The sequence below is a fragment of the Pristiophorus japonicus genome, chromosome 4, assembly GCF_044704955.1.
Source record: "Pristiophorus japonicus isolate sPriJap1 chromosome 4, sPriJap1.hap1, whole genome shotgun sequence".
NCBI classification, from domain to species: Eukaryota; Metazoa; Chordata; class Chondrichthyes; family Pristiophoridae; genus Pristiophorus; species Pristiophorus japonicus.
In genome coordinates, this window is record NC_091980.1 from 24,250,218 (window position 1) to 24,263,860 (window position 13,643).

The 13,643-nt window shown below is 45.9% G+C and overlaps 1 protein-coding gene across 4 annotated transcripts in view; it reads left to right on the plus strand.

Moving 5' to 3' along the window:
- Nucleotides 1–13,643, plus strand: part of arap3 (ArfGAP with RhoGAP domain, ankyrin repeat and PH domain 3) — a 277,068-nt gene that overhangs the window by 198,519 nt on the left and 64,906 nt on the right. For all 4 annotated transcript variants that reach the window (XM_070878032.1, XM_070878034.1, XM_070878033.1 and 1 more), the window contains exon 11: nt 918–1,089. In XM_070878032.1, the coding sequence (XP_070734133.1) occupies nt 918–1,089 (172 nt within the window). The remainder of the gene's footprint in view (nt 1–917; nt 1,090–13,643) is intronic.

Here is a 13,643-nt window from a genome sequence, read left to right on the forward strand (position 1 = left end):
GATTCAAAGTTATTAATTGAGCTAGCATCCTCTGCTTTTTGTGCAAGAGTTCCATACTTCTACCACCCTTTCCATGAAGCAGTGTTTCTTAACTCCTTTCCTGGATGGCCTGGCTCTGATTTTAAGGTTATATCCCCCTGTCCGATGCAACGTCCTGTCACATACTATGAGGATGTCCTCTGTCACCTTTTTGGAGGCTTCATCTACATATTTCTAATAGTATGCCACCAATGCTTTAGAAAATCGGATAGCATAAATTCTCTGGTCTTCACCTCGATGCCTCTGGGCAAGGGAAAGAAAGAAAGACTTGCATTTATATAGCGCCTTTCTCAACCACCGGACGTCTCAAAGTGCTTTACAGCCAATGCAATGAAGTACTTTTTGGAGTGTAGTCACTGTTGTAATGTAGGAAAGGCGGCAGACAATTTGCGCACAGCAAACTCCCACAAACAACAATGAGATAATGATCAGATAATCTGTTTTTTGTTATGTTGATTGAGGGATAAATATTGGCCAGGACACCGGGGATAACTCCCTGTTCTTCTTCAAAATTGTGTCATGAGATCTTTTACGTCCACCGAGAGAGCAGAAGGGGCCTCGGTTTAACATCTCATCCAAAAGATGGCATCTTCGATTGGGCAGCACTGCACTGGAGTGTCAGCCAAAATTATTTATGTGTTCAAGTTCCTGGAGTGGGATTTGAACCCACAAACTTCTGACTCAAAGGCAAGTAAGCTATCCACTGAGCCACAGCTACCACGACGGCTAGCAGCAATCAGCTGGAAAGTGCATGTGTTGATATTGGATGAGAACTGGGGCAGATTGGTTTTGGTGCCCCCCTCCCCCTCACTGATCGCAAAGCCTGTCAACGGTAATAGCTCTGAAGGGAGATTTATCTTGGTGTTCTTGTCTCCCAGGCTCTTTGTACAGCGGTAAGCAGTCCCAACCTCCTGCAGACAGTGACTCAAATCTTCTCTGAAGCAGATAAAATGAGCCTTGCTGACCCAGATGCCTGCAACACATTTTGTCTGTCACCTCAAAGTCCCACCCATCCATCTAGACTGGACCATTCATCATGGCAGAGCTCAGGTATTTGTTGATAATATTATACATTTAATTAAAAATATATATCTCAATATTTGTTGGACCAGCGATGATTTTTAAACACTAATTTTAGAGGTAATCTTACCGTTTGCACTATTATAAAATATAAGTTATATTTGCTGCTTAAAATGTTAAAATTCTTAAGTTTATTTAAAAAAAATTAATTCTGGGGGTGTGGGTGTCGCTGGCAAGGCCGGCATTTATTGCCCATCGCGAATTGCCCTGAGACGGTGGGGCGCGCTTCTTCTTGAACCGCTACAGTCCGTGTGATTATTTGTAGCATTTGATGCTTCTTCAGATAGCAGTTAAAAGTCAAACACATTGGTATGGGACTGGAGTCGCGTGTAGGCCAGACTATGCAAGGACAGCAGGTTTCCTTCTCTAAAGAACATTACTGAACCAGTTTGTACGGCAATCTTCATGGACACTTGTTTAAATTACACTCATTTTTTTATTTCCAGTTATTTTTTTTTAAACTGATTTAAAATTCTCAAACTGCCATGGTAGGATTTGAGTCACATGCTACTGGATTATTAATCCAGGCCTCTGGATTACTAGTCCAGTAACATATCCACTGCATAATTGTACCCCTATTTCTCTTTACAATCCTAATGAAGAGATACAACACTATAAAGACAGTAGGTTCAGTAAAAAGTGTTTGGATAATATTGCTTCAAGATGCCAATTACATTGAAACACTAGTGTATGATGCTTAAAATGTAGAACTGATGGTTCTTGCTCTCCCTTCACCGGCATTAAGACATTGTAGAGGCAATAGGCTGATCTGTGGGAAATTGAGTGCTTCCAGACTGTGTTGCTCCATTGACTTTTGATTTGTGCTCCATTGAGTTTCCATAGGCAAGCACACATTTCCCATGACTGACTTGATCTTCCACACAAGATTTGTAGGAGACTGGGCCTCAGGGCAAACAACAAGCCCTTTTAAGCTTGGAAATAGTACAGGACACCAATGTACATGTGCAATTTGTCTGACTGCAGGGAGACAGTCAGGCAGGCCTCAGGCGTGATGTGGTTACGTTTCAAAATGATCTCAGTGAGGCTCGGAGGAGCAGGCCCACCCAGCCTCCAGAAGAATAATATGGGCCTCTGCCACACTGAACTCACAACCCCCCCCTTCATCAATTGCGGCCATCTCCCACTGCAACTGCACTTTCTGCCAACCGGATTGCTCTCCAGCCCACCCAATATCGCACAGGCCCAGAGCCGGCGAACTGTTTCAAGATGCCCATTCTGGATGAACGAGGCCCGGCCTTTGAAACGGAGTGCACCTCCCGTTGCAGACATTGTCCGTCCAACACGCTCGTTCCACGGGCTGGCTGCTTGGATGTGAAAATCTCCCCTTCATTGTTCAAGAAGTGCTGCTTGGCCCAAATTAATGGGATCCAACCCATCCCCATGTAACATATTTGTTTCATGTGTTCTTTGCTTTAGAATTCATGGCAACACATTGTTATTAAGAACGAGTTGGTTTATTAGCAAAGGTTTAATAATCACGCAACACATTACTGGTTCATCCACTAGACTCACAATCACCTGCCTCATCGTGGATCCCCTGAACCCAACTGGCCGGGGTTTTATTGAGTCTTGTGAACATCACATAACTGGCTAAGCAACTCCCAACTCAACAGCTCTACAACTATTTTTGTTGTAAACATTAATCAGCGCCCCCTGACTAAAGGGGTGTCACACTCCATAAACTTTTCAAGTGCCCCCTTGTTTTTTTTTGAGCGCAACAAAAAAACAAATTATACAAGTTCCCCCTGGCTAAGAGTGTGGGGGGGGGGGGAGTGCACGAAAACCGACAAACTTAGACAAATTAAACTTTAAACAAGTGGTTCAAATTAAAATTTGGTTGCCGGGGGTGATGCTGCACTCCAGTCCCTCCGGTGCCCACTTCTCGCGGAAGGCCGTGAGCTTCCTGGTGGACACCTCGTGCTCCATCTCCAGGGACACCCTGGCTCGGATGTAACCGCGGAAGAGAGACAGGCAGTCGGGCTGAACGACCCCATCGACCGCCCGCTGCCTGGACTGGGTGACGGCCCCCTTGGCCGTGCCCAGGAGCAGTCCTACGAGGAAGCCTTCCGACCTGCCCGCTCCCCTCCGCAAAGGTGCCCAAAGATCAGGGAGTATGGGACTGAAGTGCAACCAAAATTTGAGGAGCAGCCCCTTCAAATATTGGAAGAGGGGCTGCAATCTCGCACATTCGACATATACGTGGAACACAGACTCCTCTGGACCACAGAAATTGCAGGCGGCCTGGGAGCCTGTGAACCGACTTAAAAACTTATTGCACAGGACTGCTCCATGCAACATCCTTCAGGCCAAGTCTCAATAGCTCTCTACAACTATTTTTGCAGAAAACAAAGAAAACATTAAATTAAGTGCCCCCTGAGTAAAGGGGAACAGCAAATCTGTGAGCATATTCACAGGTGCACACATTACACCCCCCACTCCCCACACCCACCCACAATCACTGGCAGAACTGGTGCTCAGCATACTGATGTTCAACAGCTGCAAGAAAATTCAAAACCAGCCTTAATTCCTCAAGGCCACACATCTGCACCTGCATGTCCAACATCTGTATGGCGTGGAGGAGGCAGTAAGATTAGAACCAGGTGGGCTATCAACCCCTGAATAACAAACACAATAAGGATCATGCTACCAATTTATAACAATGAGACGTCTAGCAATAGGGCTAATTTTTGCTTTCAACAAAGGCTTTTGCAGATGAAAGCAGATTCCATCCATCCATTCAGGACTAGGTTTGATTGCCTAAGAGGGTCGGAGAGGAAATTTTCATTTTTTTCCCCCTTAATTGGCCTGAGGTATTTAAATCTCTTTATTTCCCCTCTCCCAGGTGCTTCCATGGCCTCCGGCTAGGGTGGGGCATGTCTGTATTGTGCCACACAAGGCATCACAACTGAACAGGACAGGCTAGACAGAGCAGTGGGTATTTTCCTGCCTGTTCTTTTCATATGTCCGTATCCCTTCAATTCTAACAGTGTTACAAGTTTACTGAAAATCAGACGTAACCATATCAAAAACTGGTGTATGTATAAAAAACTATAAAGCGCACTGATTACTCAAAGAGTTGATCTGCGTTAAAGTGTGTCGTGGTTTTAATGGGCTTTGATAAAAATCCACAGCTGTGTGGAATCTTTCAAAGGAACAGAGCAACAGAACAGCTGCAGCTGAACTGCTCAGAAACACTCGATGATAAAGAGACGTGGGCTTCCATTGGTGTTTCTCATCAGTGCTTAGCTGAAGGATCCCCAGCTAACTGGATAATCATCATCATAGGCAGTCCCTCGAAACAAGGATGACTTGCTTCCATGCTAAAAAGGGATGAGTTCACAGGTGTTTCAAAGAAAGACCTAATATTCCAGATCCAGAACTACATCGTGAAGGGTGGAAGATGCCTGTGTGTGGATTTTTTTAACGTGTGGTGGCCGTTGCACACCACACGGGCTTGACAGAGCTAGGCCTTGGTCCAGTGGCAAGGATTACCCAAGACTGACTGGAGACCAGCTCTGCTGCACAGACCGAGCTCGCACACATATCGCAGTGTGGGCTAGCTCGCCTCTTCTGGGCCCCAGATTCACCCCTCTTTTGGGCTCCGGTCACTGGATATGTCATTATTGCAGCTAAACATTTGCACGTCAGAAAATCACAGAGAGGGAACTCTCTGCACAATCACTGGTGGAACTTTTTTGAATATACAGGTTGGACCTCTCTGGTCCGGCACCTTCGGGACCTGACCGGTGCCGGAACAGAGAATTTTCCGAAACACGGGAGGTCAACGCTTATCAGTACCTGTCGACAGCGCGCAGGTGCCTATGTGTGTGTGTGTGTGTGCTGTCAGCCTGTGGGCGGCTCCCTCAGCATCCGCGCACACACCCACTGACTGACAGCTGCTCCAGCCAATCGCCGAGCACACTCACTGACTGACAGCCACTCCAGCCAATCGCCAAGCACACTCACTGACTGACAGCCATTCCAGCCAATCGCCGAGCATACTCACTGACTGACAGCCGCTCCAGCTTAAAAAAAAATAAACCCTCCTCTCCCTCAGGCCCAGCTAATACCGAACCACAGATGTCTCTGAACCAGAGAATCCCGGACCAAAAAGGTCCAACCTGTATATGCAAATGACAACTACTTGCGTTTAAGGTTCGGTATGGTAGCATGGTTGTTATGTTACTGGACTAGTAATCTAGAGGTCTTGACTAAAGATCCAGAAATGCAAGTTCAAATCCACCATGGTAGCTGGGGAAGTTAAATTCAGTTCATTAATAAATTTGGAATAAAAAGCTCGCATCAGTAACAATGACCATGAAACTACCGTATTGTCGTAAAAAACAATGTGGTTCACTAACGTCCTTTACCAGTCTGGCCTACGTGTAACTCCAGATCCACAGCAAGGTGATTGACTCGTAATGGACCCCAGCAATGGCGGCTCACCTTCTCTGGGGCAATTAGGAATGACATCCACGAATAAATTAAAAAATATAGCACCATTAATGTAGCAAAATGTCCCATGGCGCTTCACAGGAATGTAATCGGACAAAATTTCACATAGGAGATATTGGGGCAGTTTAATCAAAGAGTTGGGTTTTAAGGAGCCTCTTAAAAGGAGGAGAGAGAGGCAGAGAGGTTTAGAGAAAGAATTCCAGAGCTTAGGGCCCAGACAGCTTAAGTAAATTGCTTTTGTGTATTGATACAGGCCTGCACTGTAATTAAATACCCGGAGGAATTGTTTTTGTTTTATTTTGGGATTATGCGTAGGTGTGGATATGATTGTCAGGGTTCGGCAGTCTGTCGCCTGAGGTATCAGACAGTAGTAATGTGTGGTAAAAGGCCACACTCAGTGAAGGAGCTGAACAGTTATCGATGTTACCACTTTCTATTGATAGCCACGGTGAATATTCCACACTGTTTTTTGATATAAACAGTACCGAAATGGCTCACATCAAAGTCACAAATGATATAGTTTGTGACGGGGAGTCTGGTTTGGCGCTCGCTCCTTCCGCTGCCTGCACTTGTTTTCTGCATGCGCTCGGAAGACTGCTCATCTGACATCCAGTACTGGATGAGCAGAAATGTTCTCCAATTAAATATTGGGAACATCAAAGCCATTGTCTTTGGTCCGCGCCACAAAATCTGTTCCCTAGCCACCAACTCCATCCCTCTCTCTCGAGCATATGTCTGAAGCTGAACCAGACTTGGGGTCATATTTGACCCTGAAATGAGCTTCCGACCATATATCTGTGGCTTAACAAACACCGCCTAGTTCCACCTCCGTAACATCGCCCGTCACCACCCCTGTCTCAGTTCATTTGCTGCTGAAACTCTCATCCTTGCCTTTATTGGGCCCGAATTTGGTGAAGGCCTCCGTCCGCCCAAGTGTCGCCCAAAGGACCGCTGATGGCTGCCGAGGTCCCTGACAGTTCTTTGGGCGGGGTTTTTATCACCTGGGTCCCTCGAAGGTCAGCTGGCGGCAAAGAAGCGACGTCCGCCGCCAATATGGGCAGGAGCTGACGGGAGCTCTCATTCTCGGCGTCCCTGTACAGAAATAAATTTTTAAAAAATGTCACTAACCTGTTTTCCACCATCTTGACACTTACCATTGAGAACAGACCTGCCTCCACGCGGTGGTCCGCCGACTCCCGCCCGCACCTATCTGGCATCCGGGCGAGCGGGAGTCTACTTACGCACATCGGCCGTCCGCTGCCATTGGCGGGCGCTTCCCGGTGGCTCTCCCCTCCCGCCTGCGCCAGACCACGTTGAAAGTGGCCCTGGGCGGTTCGAGCAGAGGAATGTGAGTGGCAGTGGGTGGTAAGTTCTTCAATTTCAGCCCCTTTATCTCGAAACATGACTGGCCACCCACATTCTACCCTACGTAAACTTGAGGTCATCCAACACTTGGCTACCCATGTCCTAACTGGCACCAAGTCCCGCTCACCTATCAACCCTGTGCTCGTTGACCTCCATTGGCTCCCGGTTAAGCAACACCTCGAGTTTAAATTTAAAATCCCTCCATTGGCTCGCCCCTCCCTCTGTAATCTCCACCAGCCACACAACCTCTCAGGATATCTGTGCTCCTCTATTTCTGCACTTTTGAGCACCACTAATTATAATCGCTCAACCATTGGTGGCCGTGCCTTCAGCTGCCTCGGCCCTAAGCTCTGGAACTCCCTCCCTAAACCTCTCTACCTCTCTTTCCTCCTTTAAGACTCTCCTTAAAACCTACCAGTTTGACCAAGCTTTTGGCCCTCTGCCCTAATTCCTTATGCGGCTCGGTGTTAAATTTTGTATTTTTAACACTCCTGTGAAGTGCCTTGTGATGTTTTACTAAGTTAAATGCACTATATAAATGCAAGTTGTCATTCTTCTTGTTGCCGCAGAACAAAGCATCCAGAACTTGTGGTGCCTTTTAAGCCAATTGTCTTACACCTCTAGCGTTGAGGTAAAGTGGTTTTTAGTTTCAGATTGGTGTGTAATGCAATTCAGGTTTGACTGGCTTGCATTCGGACTTGAGGAAATACACTTGCATAGCTGGGAGCTCACACCTGCGTTGTATAGAACTTCACAGAGAAGCTGGCCGCTGGGCGGCTTTATAAAAGTAAATATTAACAAAGAGCTGACTATCCCAAGTTCTGAATGTGCAATGCCATCACACATGTACAGAGCTCCCTTTTCTCTGGTTAAAAAGAGGTGTCGTGTGGAGCTGGTTGTGTAACTTATGCATGCCCAGCACACGCTTGCCTGAAATCTGTGCCCATCATATTATGGGGCCTTTAATCAGTCACCAATCTCTTGGTCCATTATAAAATACACTGCAGCAGTGTATTTTCTCACCACCTGTAAAACTAACTCCAGCACTAACATCTTAGTAAATGAAAGGGTGATTCTGCAATCCGCTGCTCCCAGCACATAGAAGAAATCAGAGGCCTGTGGCCCAGCCTGGTCCCCTCCTCCCTCCCTGTTCCCCCAGGTTACCTCTCCCACACTTGCTGTTTCCTGCATGCTAGCCACCTTCTGATACCTCATACAATTGCTTGTTCTTCGTGTTCGCAACCCCCTATGATATTGCGCTCCTCAAATTCTGCCCTCTTGAGCATCCCTGATGAAAATCGCCCAACCAATGGTGGCCGAGCCTTCAGCTGCCTGGGCCCCAAGCTCTGGAACTCCTTCCCTAAACCTCTCTGCCTTTCTACCTTGCTTTCCTCCTTTAAAACACTCCTTAAATCCTACCTCTTTGAACGAGAATGCCATCATTTCTTCTTATGTGGCTCGATGTTAATTTTTTGTCTTATAAAGCTCCTGTGAAGCGCCTTGGGATGTTTTACTATGTTAAAGGTGCTATATAAATACAAGTTGTTCTTGTTGTGTGACGGGTTTGGCAGGAAGCAGGGAAGTCTTGCTACAGCTATATACGGTATTGGTGAGGCCACACCTGGAATACTGCGTGCAGTTTTGGTTTCCATATTTACGAAAGGAAAGGATATACTTACTTTGGAGGCAGTTCACTCATTCCGTAGATGAGGGGGTTGACTTATGAGGAAAGGTTGAGTAGGTTGGGCCTCTGCTCATTGGAATTCAGAAGAATGAGAGGTGATCTTATCGAAACATATAAGGTTATGGAGGGGGCTTGACAAGGTGGATGCAGAGAGGATGTTTCCACTGATGGGAGAGACTAGAACTAGAGGGCATGATCTTAGAATAAGGGGCCGCCCGTTTAAAACAGAGATGAGAAATTTCTTCTGTCAGAGGGCTGTAAATCTGTGGAATTCACTGCCTCAGAGAGCTGTGGAAGCTGGGACATTGAATAAATTTAAGACAGAAATAGACAGTTTCTTAAAAGGTAAGGGGATAAGGGGTTATGGGGAGCGGGCGGGGAAGTGGAGCTGAGTCCATGATCAGATCAGCCATGATCCTATTGAATGGCGGTGCAGGCTCGAGGGGCTGTATGGCCTACTCCTGCTCCTATTTCTTATGTTCTTATGTAGCGTCATGCGTAGAAACATCACAGCCAAGTCCAATCCCGTCCTCATCTAGCGCCATGCAGGTACACGGGACAATGATCGGGAGCAGAATCTAAGCTCACTTTCCCCCTTTTCCTTTCCCCGGGAACCTTGAGACCAACTCTCGCACCAATATTGCCACACTTCAGCTGATATCAGCACCAAGCAAGAAGGCCTGTGTGATTCAGCAGCATACCAGGCAATGCAGTTACCCACTTAGCAGACACTCTGTTATGACAAGTTTTTTCTCATTGACCTTTTTACCTACACAGTAAAACCAACAACAATAACTTATATTTATATAGCGCCTTTAATTTAGTAAAACATCCCAAGGCGCTTCACAGGAGTTTTATGAGACCAAATATTTGACACCGAGTTACATAAGGAAAAATTATGGCAGGTGACCAAAAGCTTGGTCAAAAAGGTAGGTTTTAAGGAGCAAAAAGAGGTAAAGAGGCAGAGAGGTATAGGCAGGGAATTTCAGTGCTTAAGGCCAAGGCAACAGAAGGCACGGCCACCAATGGTTGAGCGATTATAATAAGGGATGCTCAAAAGGACAGACTTAGAGGAGCACAGATATCTCGGGAAGGTTGTAGAGCTGAAGGAGATTACAGAGATAGGAAGGGGTGAGGTCACGGAGGAATTTTAAAACAAGGATGAGAATGTTGAAATCGGGAGCCAGTGTGGGTCAGCTAGCACAGGGGTGATGGGGGAGTGGGACCTGGTGTGAGTTAGGGTACGGGCAGCCGAGTTTTGAATCACCTCAAGTTTACGTAGGGTAGAATCTGGGAAGGCAGCCAGGAATGCCTTTAAGAAGTAATTCAGTGTGTGAATTTCTTTGAGATGTTTTGACATAGTGAGAAGTGTAGAGGAACAGAGGCACCTTGGAGTGTGTGTCCGTAGATCCATGATGGTAGCAGGACAGGTAGATAAAGTGGTTAAGAAGGTATACGTGATGCTTTCCTTTATTAGTCAAGGCATAGAATACAAGAGCAGGCAGGTTATGCCTGAACTACATAAACCTCTAGAGAGAGTACAATGGAGATTTACGAGGATGTTGTCAGGACTGATGACTTTTAGCTATGAGGAAAGATTGGATAGGCTGGGGTTGTTTTCTTTGGAACAGGCTGAGTGGAGACTTGATTGAGGTGTATAAAATGATGACGGGCCTGGATAGAGTGGATAGGAAGGACCTATTTCCTTTAGCAGAGAGGTCAATAACCAGGGGGTGTAGATTTAAAATAATTGGTAGAAGAATTAGAGGGGAGTTGAGGAGAACATTTTTCACCAGAGGGTGTGGGAGTCTGGAACTCACTGCCTGAAGAGTTGGTAGAAGCGGAAATCCTCATCGCATTTAAAAAGCACTTGGATGTGCACTTAAAGGGCTGTAACATACAGGGCTACGGACCAAGAGCGGGAAAATGGGATTAGGCTTGATAGCTATTTTGGCCGGCACAGCCTCCTGTGCTGTAATATTCTATGATTCCATGATAGTTGATTCTTATTTCTTTCTGAGGTGGCAGGATTTGAGGTCTTCTCCAGGTAACTAGGGGTGATCAGTATGTCCGGCCCTGCCCATGTCACCTTCATCCCTGGAAGCAATACGGTGGAGGAGGATTTCCTGGAATGCATAAGGGATGGTTTTCTAGACCAATATGTCGAGGAACCAACTAGGGGGGAGGCCATCTTAGACTGGGTGTTGTGTAATGAGAGAGGATTAATTAGCAATCTCATTGTGCGAGGCCCCTTGGGGAAGAGTGACCATAATATGGTGGAATTCTGCATTAGGATGGAGAATGAAACAGTTAATTCAGAGACCATGGTCCAGAACTTAAAGAAGGGTAACTTTGAAGGTATGAGGCATGAATTGGCTAAGATAGATTGGCTAATGATACTTAAGGGGTTGACTGTGGATGGGCAATGGCAGACATTTAGAGAACGCATGGATGAATTACAACAATTGTACATTCCTGTCTGGCGTAAAAATAAAAAAGGGAAGGTGGCTCAACCGTGGCTATCTAGGGAAATCAGGGATAGTATTAAAGCCAAGGAAGTGGCATACAAATTGGCCAGAAATAGCAGCGAACCTGGGGACTGGGAGAAATTTAGAACTCAGCAGAGGAGGACAAAGGGTTTGATTAGGGTAGGGAAAATGGAGTACGAGAAGAAGCTTGCAGGGAACATTAAGGCGGATTGCAAAAGTTTCCATAGGTATGTAAAGAGAAAGAGGTTAGTAAAGACAAACGTAGGTCCCCTGCAGTCAGAATCAGGGGAAGTCATAACGGGGAACAAAGAAATGGCATACCAATTGAACAAGTACTTTGGTTCAGTATTCACTAAGGAGGACACAAACAACCTTCCGGATATAAAAGTGGTCAGAGGGTCTATTAAGGAGGAGGAACTGAGGGAAATCTTTATTAGTCGGGAAATTGTGTTGGGGAAATTGATGGGATTGAAGGCCGATAAATCCCCAGGGCCTGATGGACTGCATCCCAGAGTACTTAAGGAGGTGGCCTTGGAAATAGCGGATGCATTGACAGTCATTTTCCAACATTCCATTGACTCTGGATCAGTTCCTATCGAGTGGAGGGTAGCCAATGTAACCCCACTTTTTAAAAAAGGAGGGAGAGAGAAAGCAGGGAATTATAGACCGGTCAGCCTGACCTCAGTAGTGGGTAAAATGATGGAATCAATTATTAAGGATGTCATAGCAGCGCATTTGGAAAATGGTGACATGATAGGTCCAAGTCAGCATGGATTTGTAAAAGGGAGATCATGCTTGACAAATCTTCTGGAATTTTTTGAGGATGTTTCCAATAAAGTGGACAAAGGAGTACCAGTTGATGTGGTATATTTGGACTTTCAGAAGGCTTTCGACAAGGTCCCACACAGGAGATTAATGTGCAAAGTTAAAGCACATGGGATTGGGGGTAGTGTGCTGACGTGGATTGAGAACTGGTTGTCAGACAGGAAGCAAAGAGTAGGAGTAAATGGGTACTTTTCGGAATGGCAGGCAGTGACTAGTGGGGTACCGCAGGGTTCTGTGCTGGGGCCCCAGCTGTTTACATTATACATTAATGATATAGACGAAGGGATTAAATGTAGTATCTCCAAATTTGCGGATGACACTAAGTTGGGTGGCAGTGTGAGCTGCGAGGAGGATGCTATGAGGCTACAGAGTGACTTGGATAGGTTAGGTGAGTGGGCAAATGCGTGGCAGATGAAGTATAATGTGGATAAATGTGAGGTTATCCACTTTGGTGGTAAAAACAGAGAGACAGACTATTATCTGAATGGTGACAGATTAGGAAAAGGGAAGGTGCAACGAGACCTGGGTGTCATGGTACATCAGTCATTGAAGGTTGGCATGCAGGTACAGTAGGCGGTTAAGAAAGCAAATGGCATGTTGGCCTTCATAGCGAGGGGATTTGAGTACAGGGGCAGGGAGGTGTTGCTACAGTTGTACAGGGCCTTGGTGAGGCCACACCTGGAGTATTGTGTACAGTTTTGGTCTCCTAACTTGAGGAAGGACATACTTGCTGTTGAGGGAGTGCAGCGAAGATTCACCAGACTGATTCCCGGGATGGTGGGACTGACCTATCAAGAAAGACTGAATCAACTGGGCTTGTATTCACTGGAGTTCAGAAGAGTGAGAGGGGACCTCATAGAAACGTTTAAAATTCTGACGGGTTTGGACAGGTTGGATGCAGGAAGAATGTTCCCAATGTTGGGGAAGTCCAGAACCAGGGGTCACAGTCTAAGGATAAGGGGTAAGCCATTTAGGACCGAGATAAGGAGAAACTTCTTCACCCAGAGAGTGGTGAACCTGTGGAATTCTCTACCACAGGAAGTAGTTGAGGCCAATTCACTAAATATATTCAAAAGGGAGTTAGATGAAGTCCTTACTACTCGGGGGATCAAGGGGTATGGCGTGAAAGCAGGAAGTGGGTACTGAAGTTTCATGTTCAGCCATGAACTCGTTGAATGGCGGTGCAGGCTAGAAGGGCTGAATGGCCTGCTCCTGCACCTATTTTCTATGTTTCTATGTTTCTATCCCGAGAGCAATAACAAAGGTGGTATATAAATATGAAATTGATTCTTATCTGATACAGTTTTTAAATTGTGAAAAGTACTTCATCCACGAGAATATGGTGTGACATGAATTGTACAATATGCCCTTACATGTGGATTCTCTCGCTGTGTAACTTGAGATAAACCGCAGTCCTATGATGCCCCCTCAGAATAGCCTCCTTTTTAATTTCTACCGCTCCGACTGACAGTGAATTATTTAGCTGTACATCAAGCAGAAATACCGCCACAGGGACAAATACTTTGCTCTAACTTTGTGGACTTAAAATAATTGCAAAGCCGCAGTTCAAATAGTTGTTCCGTTTTTCAACTAAAAACATGCTATGGGTATTAAGTAGAATAAGGCGCATGTACCCAGTGTGACTTGACTAATGTTTCCATTTGATGTTATGAAGATAACCTACC